Genomic DNA, 24,916 nt, shown 5'->3' with positions numbered 1-24,916 from the left:
GGCAGTGCTTCAATGCTACAATTCTCCACCTTGTTTTCAAATCTCCTCACAGCTTTGCCCTCCCTGTTTCTGTAACCTCCTCCAGCGCTACAACACTTTTTCAGATCTCAGCGCTCCTCCAATTCTGGCCTCTTGAGCATCCCAGATTTTCAAAGGTTTCTAACTGGCTCAAAGGTACAATATACAAACTCAGAGTTTTCATTATTTACACATCGAGGACCCAGGTAACCAGGAACATATAAAAAGTTACTTTAAATGTATTCCAAGAGCGAAGATCTCAAATCCTGAAGATAGCATCTTGTTTTTCTATTGACTTTGATTGAATTGAAACTTAGAGGGCATGATACAAGGCAGATGTGGAGGAATGTAATGTTTTCACTGCTTTCCAACTCTCTGCTCAGCCGAGATGTTAAAGTAGAGAAATGAAAATTGAAACACAGTGAAATTATAAAGGGGTGCTGTGGGGGGTGTAATTTCAGTCGAAGAGTTCCCACAGATCAACATTACTCATTAAACCTGGGAAATTTCTGACAGGGAACAGGAAGTCAAAGAGAGAGAGAGAGAGAGAGAGAGACTCATAGCTCTTTGCATTGACATCCAGCTCACATAGCCACATCAGGCCCACACATGTCCTCACACCTACAGTTAAAAGCATGAGCTGAAAATACTCAGGAGCCAACGAAGCAGAAAGGAAGAAGAAACGAAGTGAACAGAAAGCAAAAAGAAAAAGTTAGATGAGCAATTGGTCAAAATCGACCTTCTAAGGAATGGACTGGGAACCGACACGGAGCATCAGGCTGAAGCAGAGCATCGGAAGCAGAGACTATAAAATTGCACTACCGCTGTTCATAAATCCAGATTTGGCATGAAAAAAAACACTCAGCACTCAACCTTTTCAGCCAATTTGTCATCTTTCACATAAGTAAGCGTGTTAAAACATGAGGTGGTTAAAAACTCGGGACCGAGATGACTGCACGTTGCTGATTTAATATTGCTCTAAATGGCTGTGTTCTCTAGATGATCTGTCAAAGCCCTTTGGTTTTGCGCATAAGTCTGACCTGTGACTGCACTTGTGGACCAAATATACATGGGATTATTCATCCCTTAATTGCTCTTCTGCTGGAACTCAAACTAAGATCAGTAAATAGTAAGAGTTCACGGAAAGGCATGATTTGTCCGACATCATTTTTTTCCACCTCCATTTCACACAGCCCCTATACCATTTTAGTTTTTGTTGAAAATAGATAGTTTCCTTGTCTGATTGTTACAACTGTGAGGATCTTTTTCAGGTATGCTCATTGTTAACCATCTGTATTAACCACCACTATATTCTGTGAGTAGGCCATACTCTTGACCCTTGCATGCAGCTCAGTCTGTGCAGCTTATGCTGCAGTAGTTTGGAACCTTACCTTTGGCCCACATGGGAAGTCAAGCAGGTATTTCATTATTGCCTGCAAAAGAAAGGAAATGAAAGTGAGCAAAGGCACATCACATGTCTGAGCGCCAGGCTATGCAGGTTTCCTGTCAATCACAGATAGACCATCATCAACCGTTTAAATTAAAACCGTTTAATTTTCTTCCCTCTACTCTCAAGGCATCAACTCTTGCTCTGTGCTTCCCACAGGTGTGGAGATGCCGGCGTTGGACTGGGGTAAACACAGTAAGAAGTTTAACAACACCAGGTTAAAGTCCAACAGGTTTATTTGGTAGCAAAAGCCACACAAGCTTTCGGAGCTCCAAGCCCCTTCTTCAGGTGAGTGGGAATTCTGTTCACAAACAGAGCATATAAAGACACAAACTCAATTTACATGAATAATGGTTGGAATGCGAATACTTACAACTAATCAAGTCTTTAAGAAACAAAACAACGTGAGTGGAGAGAGCATCAAGACAGGCTAAAAAGATGTGTATTGTCTCCAGACAAGACAGCCAGTGAAACTCTGTGGGGGTTACAAATAGTGTGACATGAACCCAATATCCCGGTTGAGGCCGTCCTCGTGTGTGCGGAACTTGGCTATCATTTGCTGATAGCCAAGTTCCGCACACACGAGGACGGCCTCAACCGGGATATTGGGTTCATGTCACACTATTTGTAACCCCCACAGAGTTTCACTGGCTGTCTTGTCTGGAGACAATACACATCTTTTTAGCCTGTCTTGATGCTCTCTCCCCTCACGTTGTTTTGTTTCTTAAAGACTTGATTAGTTGTAAGTATTCGCATTCCAACCATTATTCATGTAAATTGAGTTTGTGTCTTTATATGCTCTGTTTGTGAACAGAATTCCCACTCACCTGAAGAAGGGGCTTGGAGCTCCGAAAGCTTGTGTGGCTTTTGCTACCAAATAAACCTGTTGGACTTTAACCTGGTGTTGTTAAACTTCTTACTGTGCTTCCCACAGGTACCAGTGCCCAGTTCCCAGTCAGCTCCTGATGGAGTTGTCACAAATTGGAAAGCTTATAAAATCATTTTCGCTTGCAACAAGTTTAAACCATTTTCTGTCAGCATAACTTGTCTGCTACAATCAATAATCTGCACTGTTAAAATACTTTACCCCTCAGAGATAATTGATGCAAAAATGGAGACCTAGTTGCGGTCAGGAAGGACGAAAGAAAGAGCTTGCCGCAGGTTCTGCTGAATTTAAGGCAGGATTAGATCACAATATTTTGTCTCCATTTCCTAGCTGCACACAGCTAGATTAGGTAATCAGGCGGATTGGGCCTTGGGCACCAGAACCACCAGGGAACAGAAAGGTGAAGATCGTGGCTCGGGGAGGCAGAGATTCAGGTTGTCTGATCACAGTGGGAGGGGACAGGAGCAGGTAAGCTGGATCCAGTCCCAAACAGGAAAGACACTTAGCTGCTGCATTCTACAATTCTTGTTCTTTAGCTGTTGGCTTTCCCAAGGCCTGGGAAACTTGGCTGCCGGTAGAAACTTGGCTGGCCAGAGTTAAATTTAAAATGCAGACTAAGTGTAAGGCATTATAATTATAATATGTAAATGACAGAGTTAACAGCCGGGAATTTGTGGGGGCAGAGACAGCTCGCTCGATGTAAGGCAGAGGTATAAGGAAGGAATTTCAGAGCTTAGGATATTGACAGCTCGAAGTATTGCTGGCAATGTGAAATGATCAAATCTGGAATGCTCAAAAGGGCTAAAACGAGAGGAAATATCTCGGAATGGGGTGTGGAGTTCAAGGAGATTTCACATATGGAAAGGGGCAAGGCTAAGGAGGGATTTAAAGTAAGGATGAGAATTTCAAAATAAAGGCATTGTTTTTCTAGAAGATAGAGGACGGGTATGGTGGCATTGGAGGCAGTTGAGAGGAGGTTCACTGGATTGATTCCAGTGTTGAAAGGGTTGACGTACGAGGACGGATTAAACAGTTTGGACTTATCCTCATTGGAGTTTCGAAGGATGAGAGGGGATTTGATCGAGGTATATAAAATTCTAAAAGGGATTGATAAAGTAAATGTAGAGCAAATATTTCTTCTTATGGGCAATCTAGAACAAAAGGTCACAGGTATAGGTAGATTTTTGATTTGATTTATTATTGTCATGTTATTAGTGTACAGTGAAAAGCATTGTTTCTTGCACGCTATACAGACAAAGCATACGGTTCATAGATAAGGAAAGGAGAGAGTGCAGAATGTAGTGATAGCTAGAGAAAGATCAGCTTAATGTGAGATAGGTTCATTCAAAGTCTGATGGCAGCAGGGAGTTGGTACGTGTCCTCAGACCTTTGTATCTTTTTCCCGACAGAAGAAGGTGGAATGGGGTATGTCCGGGGTGCGTAGGGTCCTTAATTATGCTGGCTGTTTTTCCGAGGCAGCAACAAGTGTAGACAGCTTAAAACTGAGATGAGGAGGAACTACTTCTTGCAGAGGGTGATGAATTTGTGGAACTCGCTGCCCCATAGTGCAGTGGACTCTGAATCATTAAATGATTTCAAGAAGGAGACAGATATATTTCTAATTTAAAAAAAGGGTTAAAGGGATATGGAGGACTGGTAGGGAGGTGGATTAAGACCAGGAAGAGATCGGCCATGCTTTGATTGAATGGCGGAGCAGGCTCGAAGGGCTGAATTTGTGTACTTCTGCTCCTAAGTCCTATGTTCAAGACAATGTAAGTTATTGAACAAAGGAATGATGGGTGAATGGTCTGAGTTAGAACAGAGATAGTAGAATTTTGCAGCTGGGTCTGATTAGCATTCATGTGGAAACTATTGCAATTTGTTCGATGATCTTACTGACCAACAGCACATAGATGAGAAATATGAAGGAGCCACGGATAGATCCTTGGGACACACTGGACGGTCACAGGTGGTTGAGAGATATCAAATGTGATAAAAGCAAAATACTGTAGATACTGGAATCTGAAACAATAACAGAAAATGCTGGAAAATCTCAGCAGGTCTGACAGCATCTGTGGAGAGAGAAAATAGAGCCAACGTTTTGAGGCTGGGTCCTCTTCGTTAGAGCTGATGTAGGGTCATCCAGACTCGAAACATTCGCTCTATTCTCTCTCTCTAGGAATGCTATCAGACCTGCTGAGATTTTACAGCATTTTCTGTTTTTGATATCAAATGTGAGTCTTTTTCCGAAGGTTTGAACTCACACAGTGGTGGCTGTATGGAGGACTAAGAGTAAGGATTTTGGGTCCATATCTCACGACCATGTTATTTCACAGCTGCTGTCTAGCTTGATCTTTCTCGTGCCAGGGCCAATACAGCATGCATATCGCTCCAAACTAAAAGAATAAAGCAGGTGCTGTGTGAAATCAACCAAAGAATCCAATGGCTGCTTTTTATTTTTCTCTTTTCTTAAGGGGTGGTTGTCTTCATAGTGGAGAAGGCTTGTGTCTGTATTTGCAGAATGAAAATTTTGGGGTGCAAGATGGATTAGTGTCATAGAGGTTTACAGTATGGAAACAGGCCCTTCGGCCCAACCTGTCCATGCCGCCCTTTTTTTTTAAACCCCTAAACTAATCCCAATTGCCCGCATTTGACCCTTATCCCTCTATACCCATCTTACCCATGTAACTATCTGATGCGCTACTCAAACATGAGGCCTGAAGCTCGGTAAATGAAAGGCTTTTATTTACTGTAATGAAGCAGCCAGTAATTATATACACTATCCCAGACTGAAGGGGTCCCGGCCAGAGCAGGGACTCTTATACCTCTCCCAGGAGGCGGAGCCCGACTGGGATGTGCCACAACACTACAGTACAAAGGTGTAACAACCTCACCCTAACCCCAACAGCAACAATAGCACAACCCAACAGTAACATATGTACATCCTTGTAGTACTGGCCAGCCCCTGGCTCAGTACTATCCAGTGGGAACCAACGATGGTTCACCACACTATCTAAATGCTTTTTAAAAGCTAAAATTGTACCTGCCTCTACTACTACCTCTGGCAGCTTGTTCCAGACATTCACCACCCTCTGTGTGAAAAAATTGCCCCTCTGGACACTTCTGTATCTCTCCCCTCTCACCTTAAACCTATGCCCTCTAGTTTTAGACTCCCCTATCTTTGGGGAAAGATATTGACTATCTACCTTGTCTATGCCCCTCATTATTTTATAGACCTCTATAAGGTCACCCCTCAGCCTCCTTCGCTCCAGAGAAAAAAGTCCCAGTCTATTCAACCTCTCCTTATAACTCAATCCATCAAGTCCCGGTAGCATCCTAGTAAATCTTTTCTGCACTCTTTCTAGTTTAATAATATTCTTTCTATAATAGGGTGACCAGAATTGCACACAGTATTCCAAGTATGGCCTTACCAATGTCTTGTACAACTTCAACAAGACATCCCAACTCCTGTATTCAATAACTTGAATGGTTACTTGATTGTGAAGTAGGCCATTTTCCAAAGCCACATTTTTATTACTATCTCATCAATATTCACCTCATTAAACATATTCATTTATTGGACTGATTGGCACCATTCATAACGAGCCCACAATGCAGAGGGGAACACCCGAATGGACATTCGTTTAAATCCCCCTCTGCACAGCTGAGAGACCTTTAATTCACAATTTGATAGAAGATCCTTATTCTGCCCAGCATTTTAAAACGGCCCTTGGCCAGAAGATCGGGATATCTGCGAGTCAAGACCTGGCAGTGGGATATGTGGCACAACTGTACTGTATATAAAATATTATGGGAATAAAATGGCCAAGGCAGGCAAAGAAACTTAATAAACCAGGATAAAAAGAATAAAAGATTAGATTAAATCCCCCTACACACAGCAGGACAAAATGACATTAACATCTAACCTCGCAAGCATAGAATACAGACACAAACATCGGAGGTCGATTTAGATAAAGGGACACATCGAGAGGATAATGGGAAACACATTAAAACACCGGGGCAAGAACAGGCAGTCCCATTAACACGGACACACACCATACAGATGCAAATTGACAAAGTCTACCAGGGAACTTCCTGACCGAATAGGATACATATTCTTAGTGTTAATCCGTTCGAATCGAAACTGCCCGCCAAATCTTCAGGGCAGCAATTAAAGAATCCCGCCACTTTTTAGGTATTGTAAAATGTATAAGCAAATGTTCCCGCTCGAATTTGGATTCCTGTAAATATCCAGAGCGAATGTGTAACTATTGAGATCATCGTGGCCAAGCCACTGTTTCTGAGCTGGCTACGTGGGTCTCCCTGGGATCCCAGTAATTGTACAATAAGGAAAAACACTTTGAACCTTGCCTTGAGATTCGACCTCCTTGAATGCACTGGTACAAGGGATTTTCCCCTACAACAAATGCTTTAATAGCAGATCATATGTTTTGATCGTGATGTCATTAGGGTGTTTCACAGGCTAGTGTTTAGTTTCAAAACTCCTGTATTCAATGTTCTGACCAATGAATCCAAGCATGCCGAATGCCTTCTTCACCACTCTGTCCTGTGACTCCACTTTCAAGGAGCTATGAACATGTACCCCTAGATCTTCTAAAGCATTTATTCTGGACTTAAAAAAACATCCCCCATAATAACAGAAGTCTTTCTGATATCTATTTGCAAAGTATCTGTCTGGATAACCAGATAATACCTATGAATTATCTCCCCATTGTTTGGGTCTGAGGGAAACAATATCCCATCTCCTTTATCTTGAGAATCCACACTCTTTCAGGCTTCAGGTTTTTAATCAAACACATCCTAACATCCCTCAAACCTTTAATAGAAAACAAAATGACCAGAGGGTGCAAAATGGTGATTCACATTATATCAAGTTCCGCACTGGCACGGACCAGATTCTGGGGATCCTGCCCAGTTCATTGCAGAAACAATCAGCCAGGCTAACTCAAATCCACAAATGTGCCACATTTCATACCAACTTTACCAGCAATGTTTCAAACACATTTCCCATTTTAAATGGTCAGCAGCTTATTTTCACTGTCACGCGTTGATATGGCTTTCACTATGAGGGCACTGGAGCCTACTGCGCACTTAACAGGACAGGATGGCTGCAACCAGTTTTTAAAGTTTGTTTATTAGTGTCACAAGTCGGCTGACATTAACACTGCAATGAAGTTACTGTGAAAATCCCCTAGTCGCCACACTCCAGTGCCTCTTCGGGCACACTGCGGGAGAATTTAGCATGGCCAATGCACCTAACCTGCACATCTTTTGGGAGAAAACCAGAGCACCTAGAGGAAAACCATGCAGACACGGGGAGAACATGCAAACTCCACACTGATAGTGACCCAAGCCGGGAATCGAACCCGAGTCCCTGGCACTGTGAGGCAGCAGTACGAATCACTGTGGCACTGTGCTGCCACGATTGCTAGACCAAGAGAATCTTAAATCATGGAGAACATTCCAAGTATCAGATATCACATCAGATATCAACAGAGCACAGTAGGAGACCAGTCAACCCATTGTGCCTGTGCCAGCTCTTTGGTAGAGCTCTCTGATCAGTCCCTGCTCTTTCATAAGAACATAAGAATTAGGAGCAGGAGTAGGCCATCTGGCCCCTCGAGCCTGATCCGCCATTCAATAAGATCATAGCTGATCTTTTTGTGGACTCAGCTCCACTTACCCACCCGCTCACCTTTACTTCCTTTACTGTTCAAAAATTTATCTATCCTTGCCTTAAAAACATTCAATGAGGTAGCCTCAACTGCTTCACTGGGCAGGAAATTCCACAGATTCACAACCCTTTGTGTGAAGAAGTTCCTCCTCAACTCAGTCCTAAATCTGCTTCCCCTTATTTTGAGGCAATGCCCCCTAGATCTAGTTTCACCCGCCAGTGGAAACAACTTCCCTGCTTCTATCTTATCTATTCCCTTCATAATCTTATATGTTTCTATAAGATCTCCCCTCGCTCTTCTGAATTCCAATGAGTATAGCCCCAGTCTCCTCAGTCTCTCCTCATAAGCCAACCCTCTGAACTCTGGAATCAACCTCGTGAATCTCCTCTGCACCCCGCCCAGTGCCAGTATATCCTTTCTCAAGTAAGGAGACCAAAACTGTACACAGTACTCCAGGTTGGCCTCACCAGTGCCTTATACAGCTGCAACATGACCTCGCTGTTTTTAAACTCCATCCCTCCAGCAATGAAGGACAAAATTCCATTTGCCTTCTTAATTACCTGCTGCATCTGCAAACCAACTCCTTGAGATTCCTGCACAAGGACACCCAGATCCCTCTGCACAGCAGCATGCTGCAATTTTTTACTGTTTAAATCGGGTCCATTTTGCTGTTATTCCTACCAAAATGGATGACCTCACATTTACCAATATTGTGCTCCATCTGCCAGACCCTCGCCCACTCACTTAGACTATCGATATCCCTTTGCAGACTTTCAGCATCCTCTGCACACTTTGGTCTACCACCCACCTTAGTGTCCTCTGCGAATTTTGACACACTACACTTGGTCCCCAACTCCAAATCATCTATGTAAATCATAAACAATTGCGGTCCCAACACTGATCCCTGAGGCACACCACTAGTCACTGATCACCAACCAGAAAAACACCCATTTACCCACACTCTTTGCTTTCTGTTAGTCAACCAATCTTCTATCCATGCTAATACATTATCTGTAACACCGTGCACCTTTATCTTATGTAGCAGTCTTTGGTGTGGCACCTTGTCAAATGCCTTCTGGAAATCCAGATACATCACATCCACAGGTTTCCCATTGTCCACTGCACATATAATGTTCTCAAAGAATTCCACCAAATTAGTCAAACATGACCTTCCCTCCATGAACCCTTGCTGCGTCTTACCAATGGGACAATTTATATCCAGATGTCTCGCTATTTCTTCCTTGATGATAGATTCAAGCATTTTCCCTTCTACAGAAGTTAAGCTAACCAGCCTATAGTTACCTGCCTTTTGTCTAACTCCTTTTTTAAACAGTGGCGTCACATTTGCTGTTTTCCAATCTGCGGGAACCACCCCAGAGTCCAGCGAATTTTGGTAAATTACCACCAGTGCATTTGCTATTTCTCCCGCCATCTCTTTTAGTACACTGGGATGCATTCCATCAGGACCAGGAGACTTGTCTACCTTTAACCCCATTAACTTGCCCAACGCTACCTCTTTCGTGATAATGATAGTTTCTAGGTTCTCACCTGTCATAGCCTTCGTGTCATCAATTTTTGGCATGTTATTTGTGTCTTCCACTGTGAAGACCGACACAAAATACCTGTTCAATGCCTCAGCCATTTTCTCATTTCCAGTTATTACATCCCCCTTCTCTTCCTCTGAAGGACCAATGTTTACTTTAGCCACTCTTTTTCGTTTTATACATTTGTAGAAACTTTTGCTATCTGTTTTTATATTCTGAGGTAGTTTACTCTCGTAATCCTTCTTACTTTTCTTTATAGCTTTTTTCGTGGCTTTCTGCTGACCTTTAAAGATTTCCCAATCCCTGAGGTTCCCACTAATCTTTGCCACTTTGTATGCATTTTCTTTCAATTTGATATCCTCCTTTATTTCCTTAGTATCCATGGCTGATGATCTCTTTTTCTATAGTCCTTCCTTATCACTGGTATATACTTTTGCTGAGCACTGCGAAAGATCGCTTTGAAAGTCCTCCACTGCTCCTCAATTGTCCCACCATAAAGTTTTTGCTCCCAATCTACCTTAGCCAACTCCTCCCTCATCCCTTTGTAGTCTCCTTTGTTTGAGCACAAGATACTGGTGTTGGATTTTACCTTCTCACGCTCCATCTGTATTTTAAATTCAACCATACTGTGATCGCTTCTTCCAAGAGGATCCCTAACTGCAAGATCATTAATTATTCCCGTCTCATTACACAGGACCAGATCTAAGATAGCTTGCTCCTTTGTCGGTTCCATTACATACTGTTCAAGGAAGATATCGCAGATACATTCTATGAACTCCTCCCCAAGGCTGCCTTGACCGACCTGGTTTGACCAACTGATATGTAGATTAAAATCCCCCATGATAATTGCTGTACCATTTTTACATGCATCAGTTATTTCTTTCCCAATAGTCATTTCAATCTTTTCCTTTCAAGCACTTATCCAGTTCTCTTCTTAAAGTTATTGTTAAATCTGTGTCCACTACCTTTTCAGGAAGCACAGTCCCAATACAACAATTTTCTGTTTTTGACATAAAAACAGAAAATACAGTCTATGAAGAAAATGACAGTGTTTTTACTGCAACCTCAAAAGCATTAAATTGTCTTTTCTAAGTGCTGACTGACTTGGTCTGTACTCCAGCCTCTCCTGTATTCATTTCCAATTTACTTGACCCAGGTTGTTGCTGGAAGCGCAGAATGAAATGAGATTGAACACTTACATCTGTGTAGGAGTAATCACTGTTGGTAGCAAGGAAAACCTTCCCCACTTCTTTCATTCGACTGAGGAGCAGAGGCAATCGAGGCTGGAGAGAAAAAAAAAGTCAGTTTCAACTCGTTCGTCAATAGTTGCTTTTATTGGAGCAGTGGAGATTATGGCATGATTCATTAAAGGGCTTTCAATTAGCAAAGTGATGGGGCTGAGCAGAGACCAACGTATTGTTACTGGTAGTTGACAATGGGACACCAACACAAGATGAAATAAATATTTAGGAAACATTGTCTCTTTTATACAGAGTGTAATGCAGTATCATTATGGATTTACTGTTAGAGCTCGTGATCAAAGCAGAAACTATGTCAACTATTATGATTAGGTTAGATAAATTGATGAAGGAAAAAGGAATGAATGGGTCTGGAGACAGATTGAGCATATGGGATCAGCATAGCTGTGTATGGCGTGGAGGTTAAACACAAAAACAATTAGTTGGATTGAACAGCCCAGTTCGGTGTTGAAATTTATATTTCATTCATGCAAATTTCTTTTTCAGCACTTCATTCCCTCAGCACCATGTACAACCTAAGCATGATTTTCCAATCAGCAGACCCATGGAGCCAGCTTGGAATTTTAAGTAGCTGCTAAGTGATGTGCTTAATCTAATTTATGTGTGCTTGGAAATTTGCAGGCCTCCTTTTTACAGTTGTTAGGTTACAATCTACACAGTCAGTGTTCAAGCCCATAAGTTGCAGTCTGCACACGTAATGTGGGTGAATCACTGAAAATAGCATTAGTTGCCTGGTAGGGTTTCAATTCCTTGAATGGAAATCATATTTATATTTTATATAGTATGAGAACCACAGGTTACAAAAAGAACGGGGCAAATGACAACCATTGTGACACCAGGGCACAATTCCAATGATTTTTCCCTGTTTTGCTGTTTAAAAGATACAGCAATCTGCAACTTGGTGGCAGCACCTATGCAGCCTGGCTGAACCACTGATGAGTAGTACATAACATGATTGTTTTATCAGGACATCCTCTAAATTTACTGCTGCATGGACAAGAGTTAACAGATCTAAAAACAGAACTTGTCAGAACAAGTGACATGGTGAAATCATTCTGAATCAAGTTAGCGATGAAGAATGTGTATAGATCTCACTCAGACCCAAAAGGATAAGAGAGGGGTTGGAAGACTGGGTGCGCAGGTGTGGAAAGTGCATTCCTTGCAGTGAATGCAGACAGCACTTGGTAGTTGGTTTCATTTTTGACATTCATACAGTCCACATGATTGCAGCTATTTCCCATCTCCCACTGAACAAAGTAAACCCTCTCTTTCCTCCAGAGGCAGGTCTGCTACAGGGAGTTGATCTGACAAGCTGAGACTGCAGTGATACAGTCTGGGTAGGCATTAGAGAGAAAATTGACAACAATGGAGCTGGGTATGCCTCTAATGTCACTCAGGCTGAGTCACAGGATTGAGACAGTTGCTCGGTCACATGTTCAAAACTCAAAGTATCATCAATGGTCTTCCCTTCAAAATCTGGAGAAATATGCATTTGGTGCAACAGAGACTTTACTAATCAGATCCTGCAAATTTAGGCTTATTAAGAAAGGAGGGATGGTGGGACAAGGCGACGGGGCTGCAAGATATGCTTTTCTTTGTCAGTATCGTGAGTTAAGCAGCAGTGATGGAGAGTAGACTGATGAAAATTGGGAATATTGAGAATCAACATGCCTGTCCCATGCCAGTACATCATGATGAGTAAGGAAGGAACAGTTGTTTGTTTGAGGTGAAGCCAATTGGTCAATGCTCTGTTTACCCACATAAAATCTCATCGTCACTTGCCTACAAACTTTGCCTTCCATTTGCAAATGGCAGCAAGATGTTAAATAGTTGCAAAATACATCTTGTGCTGCTTACGATAGATGCACACATTCCTGAGGGTATCACCACATGCCATCGCTTCTCCAACATCCCACCCAGACAAGAGCTCATTCCCCCACAACTCCCACTCCATCTCCAATATTTTGCTAAGAAATGAATGAAAATATTCACAGAAAATGAAAACGAAACATACAATTTATTTTGACGTCCCCATGATTTTCCTCCAAGTTTCTCACAGGAAATTAATCTTTAATTCCTGGAGATGCCAGGCTATAACTGGAGGCTTGACACACCTATCCACAATAGAGAATGCTATTAAACACCGTGAGATGCGCTCACGTCTGTAAACAGCAAGGATTTCACTCACATCCTTCATCACATATCTTTCCAGGTTTCCCAGCGTTTTCTTCTTTAAAATCCCCTGCAAAGACAGAAAAAATATGAAACAACTCCCAATATATTTCAACAAAACATTGTTCAAAGCTGCCTCAACTCTGTGAATTAATGTCTGAATGAATCTGACCTGACACAAATCCACATCGATTTATGGGTTCAGGTCATTTGCATTTCTCTGCTGTGCACCACTTTCCCCCTCCCCACTTGCCCAAGGCCAGGCTTGTGCCAACGAAGAGTTGGACACACCTGCAAGGCAACTCTGCAACAACAGCTCATGCAGCAAAGATGTTGCATCCATGGTTTTTGCCTCCAGCCCTTCAGTAATTATCTGATCATAGAGGGTTTAAGCGCAAAACCCAAAGCCTGTTTCTCTGGGCTCCCTTCAAAATAGCTGTCTGACAAACAAACAGGGAAATAAGGTAGGGGAGACCCAGGAATGTCCCTTCCGTCGAATTTGTGCCAAAAGTTGCCAGCGTTCCTCTACTCTCTGTTGCCCTCCACAGGGCAAAAACAGGTTTTGTTCAGAGGATGGCGTCTCAGCATCAAGCATTTCCACATCTACTTCTGTTTTGTGTCTGTAATAATCTCATCAGGTCCAGTCTTTCAGTATGACTGTTGTATTTAATATAAGGAAAAGGTCACGTATGTGGCTTTCAGCAACACAAGTCCTAAGTTCCGAAACTACAACACCTGGTAGAAGCTGTGAGTCATGATGTGGAGATGCCGGCGTTGGACTGGGGTAAACACAGTAAGAAGTTTAACAACACCAGGTTAAAGTCCAACAGGTTTATTTGGTAGCAAAAGCCACACAAGCTTTCGAGGCTCTAAGCCCCTTCTTCAGGTGAGTGGGAATTCTGTTCACAAACAGAATTTATAAAGACACAGACTCAATTTACATGAATAATGGTTGGAATGCGAATACTTACAACTAATCCAGTCTTTAAGAAACAAAACAATGGGAGTGGAGAGAGCATCAAGACAGGCTAAAAAGATGTGTATTGTCTCCAGACAAGACAGCCAGTGAAACTCTGCAGGTCCACGCAACTGTGGGAGTTACAAATATTGTGACATGAACCCAATATCCCGGTTGAGGCCGTCCTTGTGTGTGCGGAACTTGGCTATCAGTTTCTGCTCAGCGACTCTGCGCTGTCGTGTGTCGCGAAGGCCGCCTTGGAGAACGCTTACCCGAATATCAGAGGCCTCTGATATTCGGGTAAGCGTTCTCCAAGGCGGCCTTCGCGACACACGACAGCGCAGAGTCGCTGAGCAGAAACTGATAGCCAAGTTCCGCACACACAAGGACGGCCTCAACCGGGATATTGGGTTCATGTCACAATATTTGTAACTCCCACAGTTGCGTGGACCTGCAGAGTTTCACTGGCTGTCTTGTCTGGAGACAATACACATCTTTTTAGCCTGTCTTGATGCTCTCTCCACTCCCATTGTTTTGTTTCTTGAAGACTGGATTAGTTGTAAGTATTCGCATTCCAACCATTATTCATGTAAATTGAGTCTGTGTCTTTATAAATTCTGTTTGTGAACAGAATTCCCACTCACCTGAAGAAGGGGCTTAGAGCCTCGAAAGCTTGTGTGGCTTTTGCTACCAAATAAACCTGTTGGACTTTAACCTGGTGTTGTTAAACTTCTTACTAAGAAGCTGTGAGTGCAGGTTTTAAACTCTTTCTGCACGTTTCTCATTGAGCAAGCTCCCGCTCGCTTGATAGGGAAATTGGTACTCCACGGAGCCCACTATAACAGTGTCTGAGCAGTAAATGTTTCACAGGTCCAAAGCACAGGAAAATGAATCCTTACAATAGGAAAGAAATGTCTGTATGCTTCAAATTGTGGCATCTGCCTGTACTTACTTGCCAATAGAGGGCACTATTGTACTTGACTGATGTAACAATGTAGGCTTGGTAACAGTGGTTCAATATTCAGACAGGGAATTGAAGGGAATCGAGAGATATGACACAGTGAAATAGACAGGGACACAGACAGAAACATACAAGGAGAGTGCAACACAGAGTGATAGGCTGAGCGAGACAACAGCAGAGAGTGATGGACAGCTGGACAGAGGGACAGATTGACAGGTGGAGTGTGGGACTGACCAGACAGGGCTGGAGATAGAGTCGGACCAAGGGAGAGGATCTGACAGATACATTTATAGTGAAAAATAGATGGCAGAACATAAAATAAAAGTGTGTATAGAGACACAGATACAGGCAGGTGAATAAAGAGAAAACTTATCAGCAACAGAGAAAGACAGAAAGAAAGGGAGATAGAGAAATACTGAGAAAATATAGACACAGAGAAAATGAGAAATCCTGGGCCTAGAAAGCTACGGACTCAGTTCAGTAATCTCAACTGTAGCTGCAAATCATTATCCATCACTATGGATGCCCCACTATAAGATCTAATTCTTGGGTATGAGGAGGATATTGCTACTAACAGCACTGTGAATATTCTCAATTTCTCAGCATCAGCTCAAACAAACAGAAACATGAACTTGAGAAACCCTACGGAATCGTGCACGAAATCCATTGTATCTCGGACATCCTGGAACATATTCCGATAAGACATGAAGAGGTCACCGTGTTTAAAGCCTGTCTCACAGCTGGGAGAGAAACAAAGCACAATATCAGCATTAACGTCATACTTGTATACTGTTTGTCACTAGTTGTCCTTTTCAATTTTCATAAAAAAACCATAACTAACTCCTCATTTCCTGAGCATTAAATCAATCTCACCAAGAGCAATTTACTTTAGTTCCCATAACATAGCTAATTGTTTCAGAACTATTCAGAGCTTGGAGAAGGGCCTGAAACAGAGTAGAAGAGGGATTAAAGAAGGTGATTTAGATTATTGTAGAGAGAAATCAAGTAGAACAAAGGATCTCGAGAGAGAGTTCCAGAGTGTCAGAGCCCAGTGGATGAAAGTTCTGCCACCAGGGTACCAAGTGTAGGGAACACACAGGCTGGATTTGGAGACGGAGCGGGTACAAACAGAGATATGAGGCTCTGGAAAGTTTCAAATCCAGGAAACAATAGGGTTTGAAGGGAATTGTGGATGAAGTGGGGGATTTTTAAATCATATTATGGAATGAGAAGTCAGTAAAGGTCATTTGATTTGATTTGATCAGGGTCAGAGGAGGTGAGGAGGATTGAATATTTTTGAACAGCTCATACTGCTTTGGTTAAGCTGTGCCTTCTGTCGAGTGGTGCAGAAGGTGAAGTCTGGTGCAGAAGGTGAAGTCGCATGGGATCAGAGGTGAGCTGGCAAGGTGGATACAAAACTGGCTCGGTCAAAGAAGACTAACAGTAGTGGAAGTAGCAGTGGAAGGGTGCGTTTCTGAATGGAGGGCTGTGACAAGTGGCATTCTTCAGAGATCGTTGCTGGGACCTTTGCTGTTCGTAATATATATATAAATGATTTGGAGGAAAATGTAACTGGATTGATTAGTAAGTTTGCGGACGACACAAAGGTTGGTGGATTTGCAGATAGCGATGAGGACTATCAGAGGACACAGCAGGATATAGATCAGTTGAAGACTTGGGCGGAGAGATGGCAAATGGAGTTTAATCCGGACAAATGTGAGATAATGCATTTTGGGAGGTCTAATACAGATAGGAAATATACAGTAAATGGCAGAACCCTTAAGAGTATTGATAGGCAAAGGGATCTGGGTGTACAGGTACACAGGTCACTGAAAGTGGAAATGCAGGTGGAGAAGGTAGTCAAGAAGGCATACGGCATGCTTGCCTTCATCGGCTGGGGCATTGAGTTTTAAAATTGGCAAGTCATGTTGCAGCTTTATAGAACCTTAGTTAGGCTGCACTTGGAATATAGTGTTCAATTCTGGCCGCCACACTGCCAGAAGGATGTGGAGGCTTTGGAGAGGGTGCAGAAAAGATTTATCAGGATGTTGCCTGGTATGGGGGTCATTAGCTATGAGGAGAGGTTGGAGAAACTTGGTTTGTTCTCACTGGAGTGACGGAGGTTGAGGGGAGATCTGATAGAAGTCTACAAGATTATGAGAGGCATGGACAGAGTGGATAGTCAGAAGCTTTTTCCCAGGGTGGAAGAATCAACTACTAGGGGGCACAGGTTTAAGGTGCGAGGGGCAAGGTTGAAAGGAGATGTAAGAGGCAGATTTTTTACACAGAGAGTAGTGGGTGCCTGGAACTCATTGCCGGGAGAGGTAGTGGAAGCGGATACGGTAATGATTTTTAAGGGGCGTCTTGACAAATACATGAATAGGATGGGAATGGAGGGATATGGTCCCTGGAAGGGTAGGGGGTTTTAGTTCAGCCGGGCAGCATGGTCGGTGCAGGCTTGGAGGGCTGAAGGGCCCGTTCCTGTGCTGTAATTTTCTTTGTTCTTTGGTGCTACAAAGTTTTGTCATACAAATAATGTTGAAAAACAATAATCTGGTGAAGCAAATTTTCTGAAACTCCTTCAGAGACTATGGGCCCAATTTCATCATCAAGTTGCACACGTTTTCGGGCACAAAAACTTGGTAAAGTCAGTTGCACACCCAACCTTACCAGCACTTCCCCCTTTACCACCACATTTGCCCATCCAGAATTGGCGCAAAACACACATGCTCCACAAAAGTCCGATTCGGGCGCTCCAGTTAATGAGGAGGTAAGTGCCAAGCGTCCGACGGCTGTCTGCTTGAGATCAGTGGTTTTGGGGGAGGGGGGGGGGGGGGAGCGCTGCCCTTCTGCCTGTGATCAGTGAGGAGGAAGGGGAGGGGGGTGTCCGCTGCCACTCTGCTTGTGATCAGTGACGGAGATGGGGGGATCCGCTGCCACTCTGCCTATGAGCAGTGAGGGAGAAGGGGGGATCCGCTGCCACTCTGCTTGTGATCAGTGAGGGAGAAGGGGGGGTCCGCTGCCACTCTGCTTGTGATCAGTAAGGGGGAAGGGGGAGGTCCGCTGCTATTCTGCCTGAGATCAGTGGGGGGGGTAGGGGGGAAGGGGCCCGCGATAGGTCTGGGTTGTGGGGGAGGGGTGGGGGGATAAGGGGGTCAGTAATATTGGGGGCAATGTCTGGGGGGCCAGGCGGAGGCATTATCTGGTCCGGGAGGGAAGTGGCAGAGGAGCCACATTCTATCATTTTTTTTCTGCGCATGTGCAGTTGGAGGCGCCGATCAGAGCTGCAGGATTTTGGGCACGTTAAGCACCGCCCACAGGCTTCTGCAGCGCAATTCGGAATTGCTGATATTTTTTCAGGCAGAGTGTGTATGGGGGCGCCTGAGAACAGGTCTAAAAGTTGGATCTGAAACACTCCAAGTTTCAAGTCCGCCTTGCACTTAGAATCAAAATGGTAAAATAGGGCCCTATGTTTAAATTGTCAAAAGCAAAATACAAATGATATTGCATGCATGATTGCCTGCACTGTTACCTGGTATATTTGGAACACTTGATGAAGAAATCCACAAGGCAGGCATATAGGTAGGTTTCTGAAACAGGGCAAATCCATGCATGAAACAGTACAACAATTCCACAGGCTGAACTGACAATAATCCTGTAAGTTATTTCCTCCTGCAGACACAAGCAGCCTTTTGCCAAGCAGTTACTTCAATTACATATCAGCATGCTCTCCATATTGATGCAGACAACTTAAAGTTTATTTATTAGTCATAAGTAAGGCTTACATTAACACTGCAATGAAGTTACTGTGAAAATCTCCGAGTCGCCATACTCCAGCACCTGTTCGGATCAATGCACCTAACCAGCACGTCTTTCAGATTGTGGGAGGAAACTGGATTACCCGGAGGAAACCCACACAGACACAGGGGAGAACGTGCAAACTGCACACAGTCAGTGACCCAAGCTAGGAATCGAACCTGGGTCCCTCGTGCTGTGAGGCAGCAGTGCTAACCACTGTGCCACCGTGCCACACAGATTTAGATTGTCACAAGCATTGTCCATACTGGAACTATGGAAACTCACTTGGTTTATGCCTTAAATTCTAGTCACATTGGATTTGTAATTTGATTTGATTTGATTTCATTTATTATTGTCACATGCATTGTGATACAGTGAAAAGTATTGTTTCTTGTGTGCTATATAGATAAAACATACTGTACGTAGAGTACATAGTGGAGAAGGAAAGGAGGGGGTGCAGAATATAGTGTTACAGTCATAGCTCGGGTGTACACAAAAAGCAACTTAATATATAGGTCATAATTGCGACTAAAGACATTGTACAAGGTATTCCGCTTCTGCATTTGTCAGCCTTTACAAAGTTGGAAAGTTGAAAATATTTATCCATGAATGAGATGTTGCACAATCAATTGCAGTGGAACAGCTACACATTTCCCTGGTCTGTGTCATGCCTGGTTGTTTGTGAGTGTTTATCTCCATCTCTTCTGAAGGAGCAGACTGTTACTGGGATATAGTCTACAGATTTCAGCACATGCCTGATAGTTTACCTTCTTCATGCGTGACACTCGACAGTGAGTGTCAGCAGGCGATTGAACTATGAAGATCAACATCAACAAGTGCACAGAATAAATTAGGATTGTTTTCACTGGAAGGACGGAGATTGAGGGAGACCCGATAGAGGTCTACAAAATTATGAGAGGCATAGACAGGGTAGATAGTCAGAGGCTTTTTCCAAGGGTGGAAGTGTTAATTACAAGGGGGCACAGATTCAAGCTGAAAGGGGAAAAGTTTAAGGGAGATGTGTGGGGGAAGTTTTTCTCACAGAGTGGTGGGTGCCTGGAACACGCTGCAAGAGGAAGTGGTGGAAGCAGGCACATTAGCAACATTTAAGAGGCATCTGGATGGGTACATAAATAGGGGGATGCGGACCGAGTAAGGGCAGAATGTTTTTTCTTTAGTTTAGTTAGGGCATCATGATCGGCACAGGTTTGGAGGGCTGAAGGGCCTGTTCCTGTGCTGTACTTTTCTTTGTTCTTTCAAAGACGTATTCTGAGACTTTATCTGTTGTGCAGTTGGTCTTTTCACTTCTTGGGGTAAACTGACAAATCCTGCCCCTTATTTAATAAATGTAAATTTCTGTATCCATTTGAGAACATCCGAGGCACATTCTCCAAATCTGATTACATTTCATAACAGTGTTAAGTTATTTCTGACAATTTTGTCTTTTGCATCTTAGTTTTGTGCAAAGTAATAGACAGAAAATAAGTGATCTTTAGAAAGTATGAAAGGTCTGCATTGATGTAGCATATCTGATGGCCTCAGAAGATCCCAAAGTGCCAATAAGCCAATAAATTACTTTTGGAGAGTAGTCACTGTTTTAATGTAGACAGATGTGGCAATAAAATTGTGCTAAGCCAGATTCCACAAACTGCAATGAGAAAAATCATCAATAAATTATTCTGGTAACATTGATTGAGGGATCATCTCTAGCCAAGGTGCATGTGGAACTCCTGTACCACTTCAAATAGCCTTGGGGTCTTGGGGTGTCAGGAATTTTCCTGACTGCGTGCCCAATTCGGCAGCGAAAGTTCAGCCCTAGATGCTCAGTCTCTGAGCCAGAAGTGACAGTGCTGTCACCAAGCCACAGGTGACACTGTTGTTCAGTGACACTGCAAAGAAAACATTTACTGGTGCAGTAGACTGAACACAACTGACCTCCTTTAGTACGAAAAGTTAAATGACTGCACCAAGTTTTATAGTTTGTTAGAGAAAAGTCTGAAATGGTACAACCGAACATAAAAAAAGACAATGCAAACAGGGACAAGTGGAAGGAACAGCACACAGAACCAGGAAAAAAATGACTATGCTCAAAGTTTCAATCTAACTCAGCACTGTGGACCTGAAACTCCAAAATACACAAGAGAGGAAACCTTCCAAGTCCACTCTAATAATGAGCAGCCTTAACTGCTGTCACTATGGATCAAATAAATTGTCAGATATGTTGCCAACAGTTGTCTGCCCTGAGTGTGGAAGAGATACCTGACAATGGGCTCGGATTCACAGGTTAAATCATGTTAGGTGGCAAACAGAACGTTGTACACTGAGGTAAGAAACAATCATGGAAATGGTCCAACCTACCAGCAAGGTTAAAGAGGGTGTTGAGGATGTAAAAGCGTTCCATGTCATCTCTTTGGATAAACTTGTTGGTGTACTGCTCAAGAATCTCTGCTCTGAGGGAAAACAATGACAAGGATTGGGGGTGTTACAGGTAAGTTTGGAATGAGATAATTCAACAGTACCGTTCAACTCAACACGACTGATTCATCCTGCCATGGATTCAACAAGCTGTTAATCTGATTCTTCCACTCGCCCCTCCACATGTGTCCTTATCTCCCTTGCTGCTCCACTCCTCATCACATCCCAGCTCCCACTCACCAAGCACACATGCCATGCATACTAGCCATCTGACCCAGACTGTGAGAGCACAGAGAGTAATGGCAAAAGCTATAAGTGTGATTAAGAGGTGGGCCGAGCAGATAGACTTGGGGATAATTATATCTTTTGACAACGAGGTTAACCTAGCAAAACAGATTGCCCATCCATTATACATTCCATCTCGACATTCCTTTTCCTCCACTTGAGTGGAAATTGATATGATACTGCAATTCATTTAAATTCATTCTCAACCAAATGCTAGTTGGCTAGTGAATAAAGAGCAGAATCCTTACCTCACTTTCTGAGCTTGGCTGCAGAAAAATATTGGCTAAGATGATACTATAGTCTGGGCCAAACGCTCGTCTGAGGCAAGCAGAAACACCAGAGGGAGGGGGAGGAAAACTGCAGTAACTGAACTCTTATATACTTCTCAGAAAATTACGTTTCAGTCTCATTTTAGATCGAGATTAAACACATTTTGTGCATTTCCTTTGAAGTGCCTTTCTCAGCATTCTGCTATGTGAACAACTGGTTGGATGCTCTGCATTAACCAGTTGGTTATTCTGTCAGTCACTGCATTTCAACAATAGCTGCTGCCCTGTCATCAAGGATTTGGGATGGAGAGTAAGCAGATATAAATATACAAGTGCAATAAACACTCCGACAATATCATAAGAAATAGGAGCAGGAGGAGGCCATTTTGCCCCTTGAGCCTGCTCCACCATTCAGTCAGATCATGGCTGATCTTACTTTCCAATCTGACCCCCCACACCCTCAAGTCCCTTGTACGATGTTAAAACTCAGCACTGGCACAAGATCCTGTAGTTTGACATCAAAATTTCCCTTTCATTTTGTTTTGCAATTTTTCTGTTCCCCTACGAACTTTAGGTTTTATTATATTGCAGATGATACGAAGCAGACAAACTGCTCTGAGGCTGCCAGCCCTGCTAGTGTGGAACTGGAAATACACGCAAGAAGAAGTCTCACAACACCAGGTTAAAGTCCAACAGGTTTATTTGGTAGCACAAGCCACTAGCTTTCGGAGCGTGCTGCTCCTTCGTCAGGTGAGTGGGAATTCTATTCACAAACAGGGCATATAAAGACCCAAACTCAATTTACAAAATAATGGTTGGAATGCGAGTCTTTACAGGTAATCAAGTCTTAAAGGTACAGACAATGTGAGTGGAGAGAGCGTTAAGCACAGGTTAAAGAGATGTGTATTGTCTCCAACCAGGACAGCGAGTGAGATTCTGCAAGTCCAGGCAAGTCGTGGGGGTTACAGATAGTGTGACATGAACCCAAGATCCCGGTTGAGGCCGTCCTCATGTGTGCGGAACTTGGCTATCAGTCTCTGCTCAGCGACTGTGTGTTGTCGTGTGTCGTGAAGGCCGCCTTGGAGAACGCTTACCCGAAGATCAGATGCCGAATGCCCATGACCGCTGGCTTTCACTCTAAAGTAGCAATTTTAACCCTGCCCAGTTGAGATTGCTCTGATATTGCTGCTGATATTTTGTTTTGCAACACTGGCTGTGTGAACTTGCCATGGTAAGAAGTCTCACAACACCAGGTTAAAGTCCAACAGGTTTATTTGGTAGCAAAAGCCACTAGCTTTCGGAACGCTGCTCCTTCGTCAGGTAAGAACTTGCCATGAACAGCATTTTGATGCTTCAGTCCAGTATATGCTGATGACAAGCAATTGCAGTCCTCTGAAGCATTCAGTCCACTTACTGCTATATAATTTTACCAAAGGAATACAAGGTATTCAGTGACAATATGCACTGCAGTATGAACTGGGAGCTCGCAGGTTGAGTTACACCCTGTGCTTGCACCTTGCGCTTGCTCTCACACCGCGTCTATGCCCACATCCTGCACCTTCACCCATAAAGTTATCTCAATTTTGCAAATAAGAACAATAGAAATCGCACCAGATTCTTTGATTGTTCTCAACTTAATCTACTCATCTCCACTTTCCTGCCCTGTTCCTGTATCCCTTGATTCCTCTTAGGGTCCAAAAGTCCATGGCCAGGATTGTCCAGTCCCAGACGCTCTCCCCTGGGACCTCAGTGTCCACCCTAGTCCTGTTCCTCTCCAGAAAGCTCTAGAGCTCTATTCTCAAATGGAGTGAGAATTTTCAATTTGGCTATGCTTACGCCTGTCCAAGCTCTCCCAGTCCAGGTCAGATGGCTGGTATGCATGGCATGTGTGCTTGGTGAGTAGGAGCTGGGATGTGATGAGGAGAGAAGAAGCAGGGGACATAAGGACACAAGTGGAAGGGCAAGTGGTGGGGCCCCATGAGGTGGCAGTGAGTGAGTTCCCAGTGGATGTGATGGGTGTGCGAGTGGGGGACAGATGAGTGGTGTTACTTCCCCTGGCTCATGGAGGAGGTCATCCATCTTCTTTCTGCACTGTACTCCTGTCCTCCCGTGCAGGGAGCTGGTGCAGACCAGTGCAGCCATCACCTCCCATGCGGTGTTGGTGACCTTGCTCAAGGATCTTCGCCCCAGTTGAGTGTACAGCACAGCACGCCTCTCCTCCACTACATCCAGCAACCAGGTCAGTGCTCCCTCTGCAAAGCGCAGGGCAATCTTCCCCTCTTGACTAGAGGGGATACATTTAATTGCAGCACCCCCGATTGAAATGCTCAGCTGATTCTTGGTGGGCAAATCAGGGCAATCTTTCCACGGGTATGGAGTGAATCTCTCATGAATTTTGTTTTTAAGTGTCAAACATATTCCATGAAATCATGCCATTCTCTGCAGTTTGCTCCCCAAAACGTGGCACTTAGCCAAAATAATGAAAAATTCCACACAATGATGCCCCTGGACCCAGAAAATCTGGCCCTCTGAATCTCAGTCTTGAATGTACTCATTGACTGAACCACAGGGGAGAGAATGAAAATGAAAAGTGGTCTCAAGTTTAATAAAATTCTGATGTTCATTATTATCTGGTGTTAGAGATGATCAACGACAGTTCATGGAGGCCAAGTGACAGTCAATGATCAAATGATTTATGTAATGAGTGAAGTAATGGCCTGTCAAATAAACACAGAGACATCGTACCTGGCCATTTAAGTGGTAACACAAACCTCCTCTCATTCCAAAGCCTCTTCAATGTTTAATGGTGAAAACATTCTTCAAGACACCATCTGAACCATTCTTTTTAAGGAACCTGCTTCAGTGACATTTCTGTCTCCTCAGAGCAGCTCAAGCATACTATTGAAATCTCCAAGCTGCTTACATCTTCTCCTGTTAATTTTGAACATTCTGAGCTGTGTTTTCACATAAATGAAGCTGACTATCTGCATCACCTAACCAATTTTACAAGGAGCTCAAAGTGATGAGACATACTGGCTGAAAATGGCCCAAGTGTAGCAGGGCCCTGCAGGGCTTTTACTCTGCATATTATTTTTCTGCATTCTTTCCTGTTTACCTTCATCAATTCTTTTGATCTCTGTAGTTGTTTTGAAGCTTTATAAGGCACAAAAGAGGCCTGTGACCACTGAGTGGAACAGCAATGGACAAG

General features: G+C 43.4%; 1 protein-coding gene across 22 annotated transcripts in view; it reads right to left on the bottom strand.

Moving 5' to 3' along the window:
* The window catches only part of LOC144510141 (cytosolic purine 5'-nucleotidase-like), a 92,533-nt gene that overhangs the window by 15,220 nt on the left and 52,397 nt on the right, over nucleotides 1–24,916 (bottom strand). For all 22 annotated transcript variants that reach the window (XR_013500575.1, XR_013500573.1, XR_013500576.1 and 19 more), the window contains 6 exons: nucleotides 21,098–21,189; nucleotides 18,474–18,531; nucleotides 15,588–15,681; nucleotides 13,039–13,092; nucleotides 10,791–10,874; nucleotides 1,410–1,451 (listed from right to left, as the gene is read on the bottom strand). Coding sequence is in view for 17 of the 22 variants with exons in the window: in XM_078239519.1 (XP_078095645.1) it covers nucleotides 1,410–1,451; nucleotides 10,791–10,874; nucleotides 13,039–13,092; nucleotides 15,588–15,681; nucleotides 18,474–18,531; nucleotides 21,098–21,189 (424 nt within the window). In the remaining 5 variants the exon portion in view is untranslated. The remainder of the gene's footprint in view (nucleotides 1–1,409; nucleotides 1,452–10,790; nucleotides 10,875–13,038; nucleotides 13,093–15,587; nucleotides 15,682–18,473; nucleotides 18,532–21,097; nucleotides 21,190–24,916) is intronic.

The sequence above is a fragment of the Mustelus asterias genome, chromosome 22, assembly GCF_964213995.1.
Source record: "Mustelus asterias chromosome 22, sMusAst1.hap1.1, whole genome shotgun sequence".
Classification (NCBI taxonomy): domain Eukaryota; kingdom Metazoa; phylum Chordata; class Chondrichthyes; order Carcharhiniformes; family Triakidae; genus Mustelus; species Mustelus asterias.
Note: the sequence above shows the minus strand (reverse complement) of the source record. Positions and strands in the feature narration are given on the sequence as shown.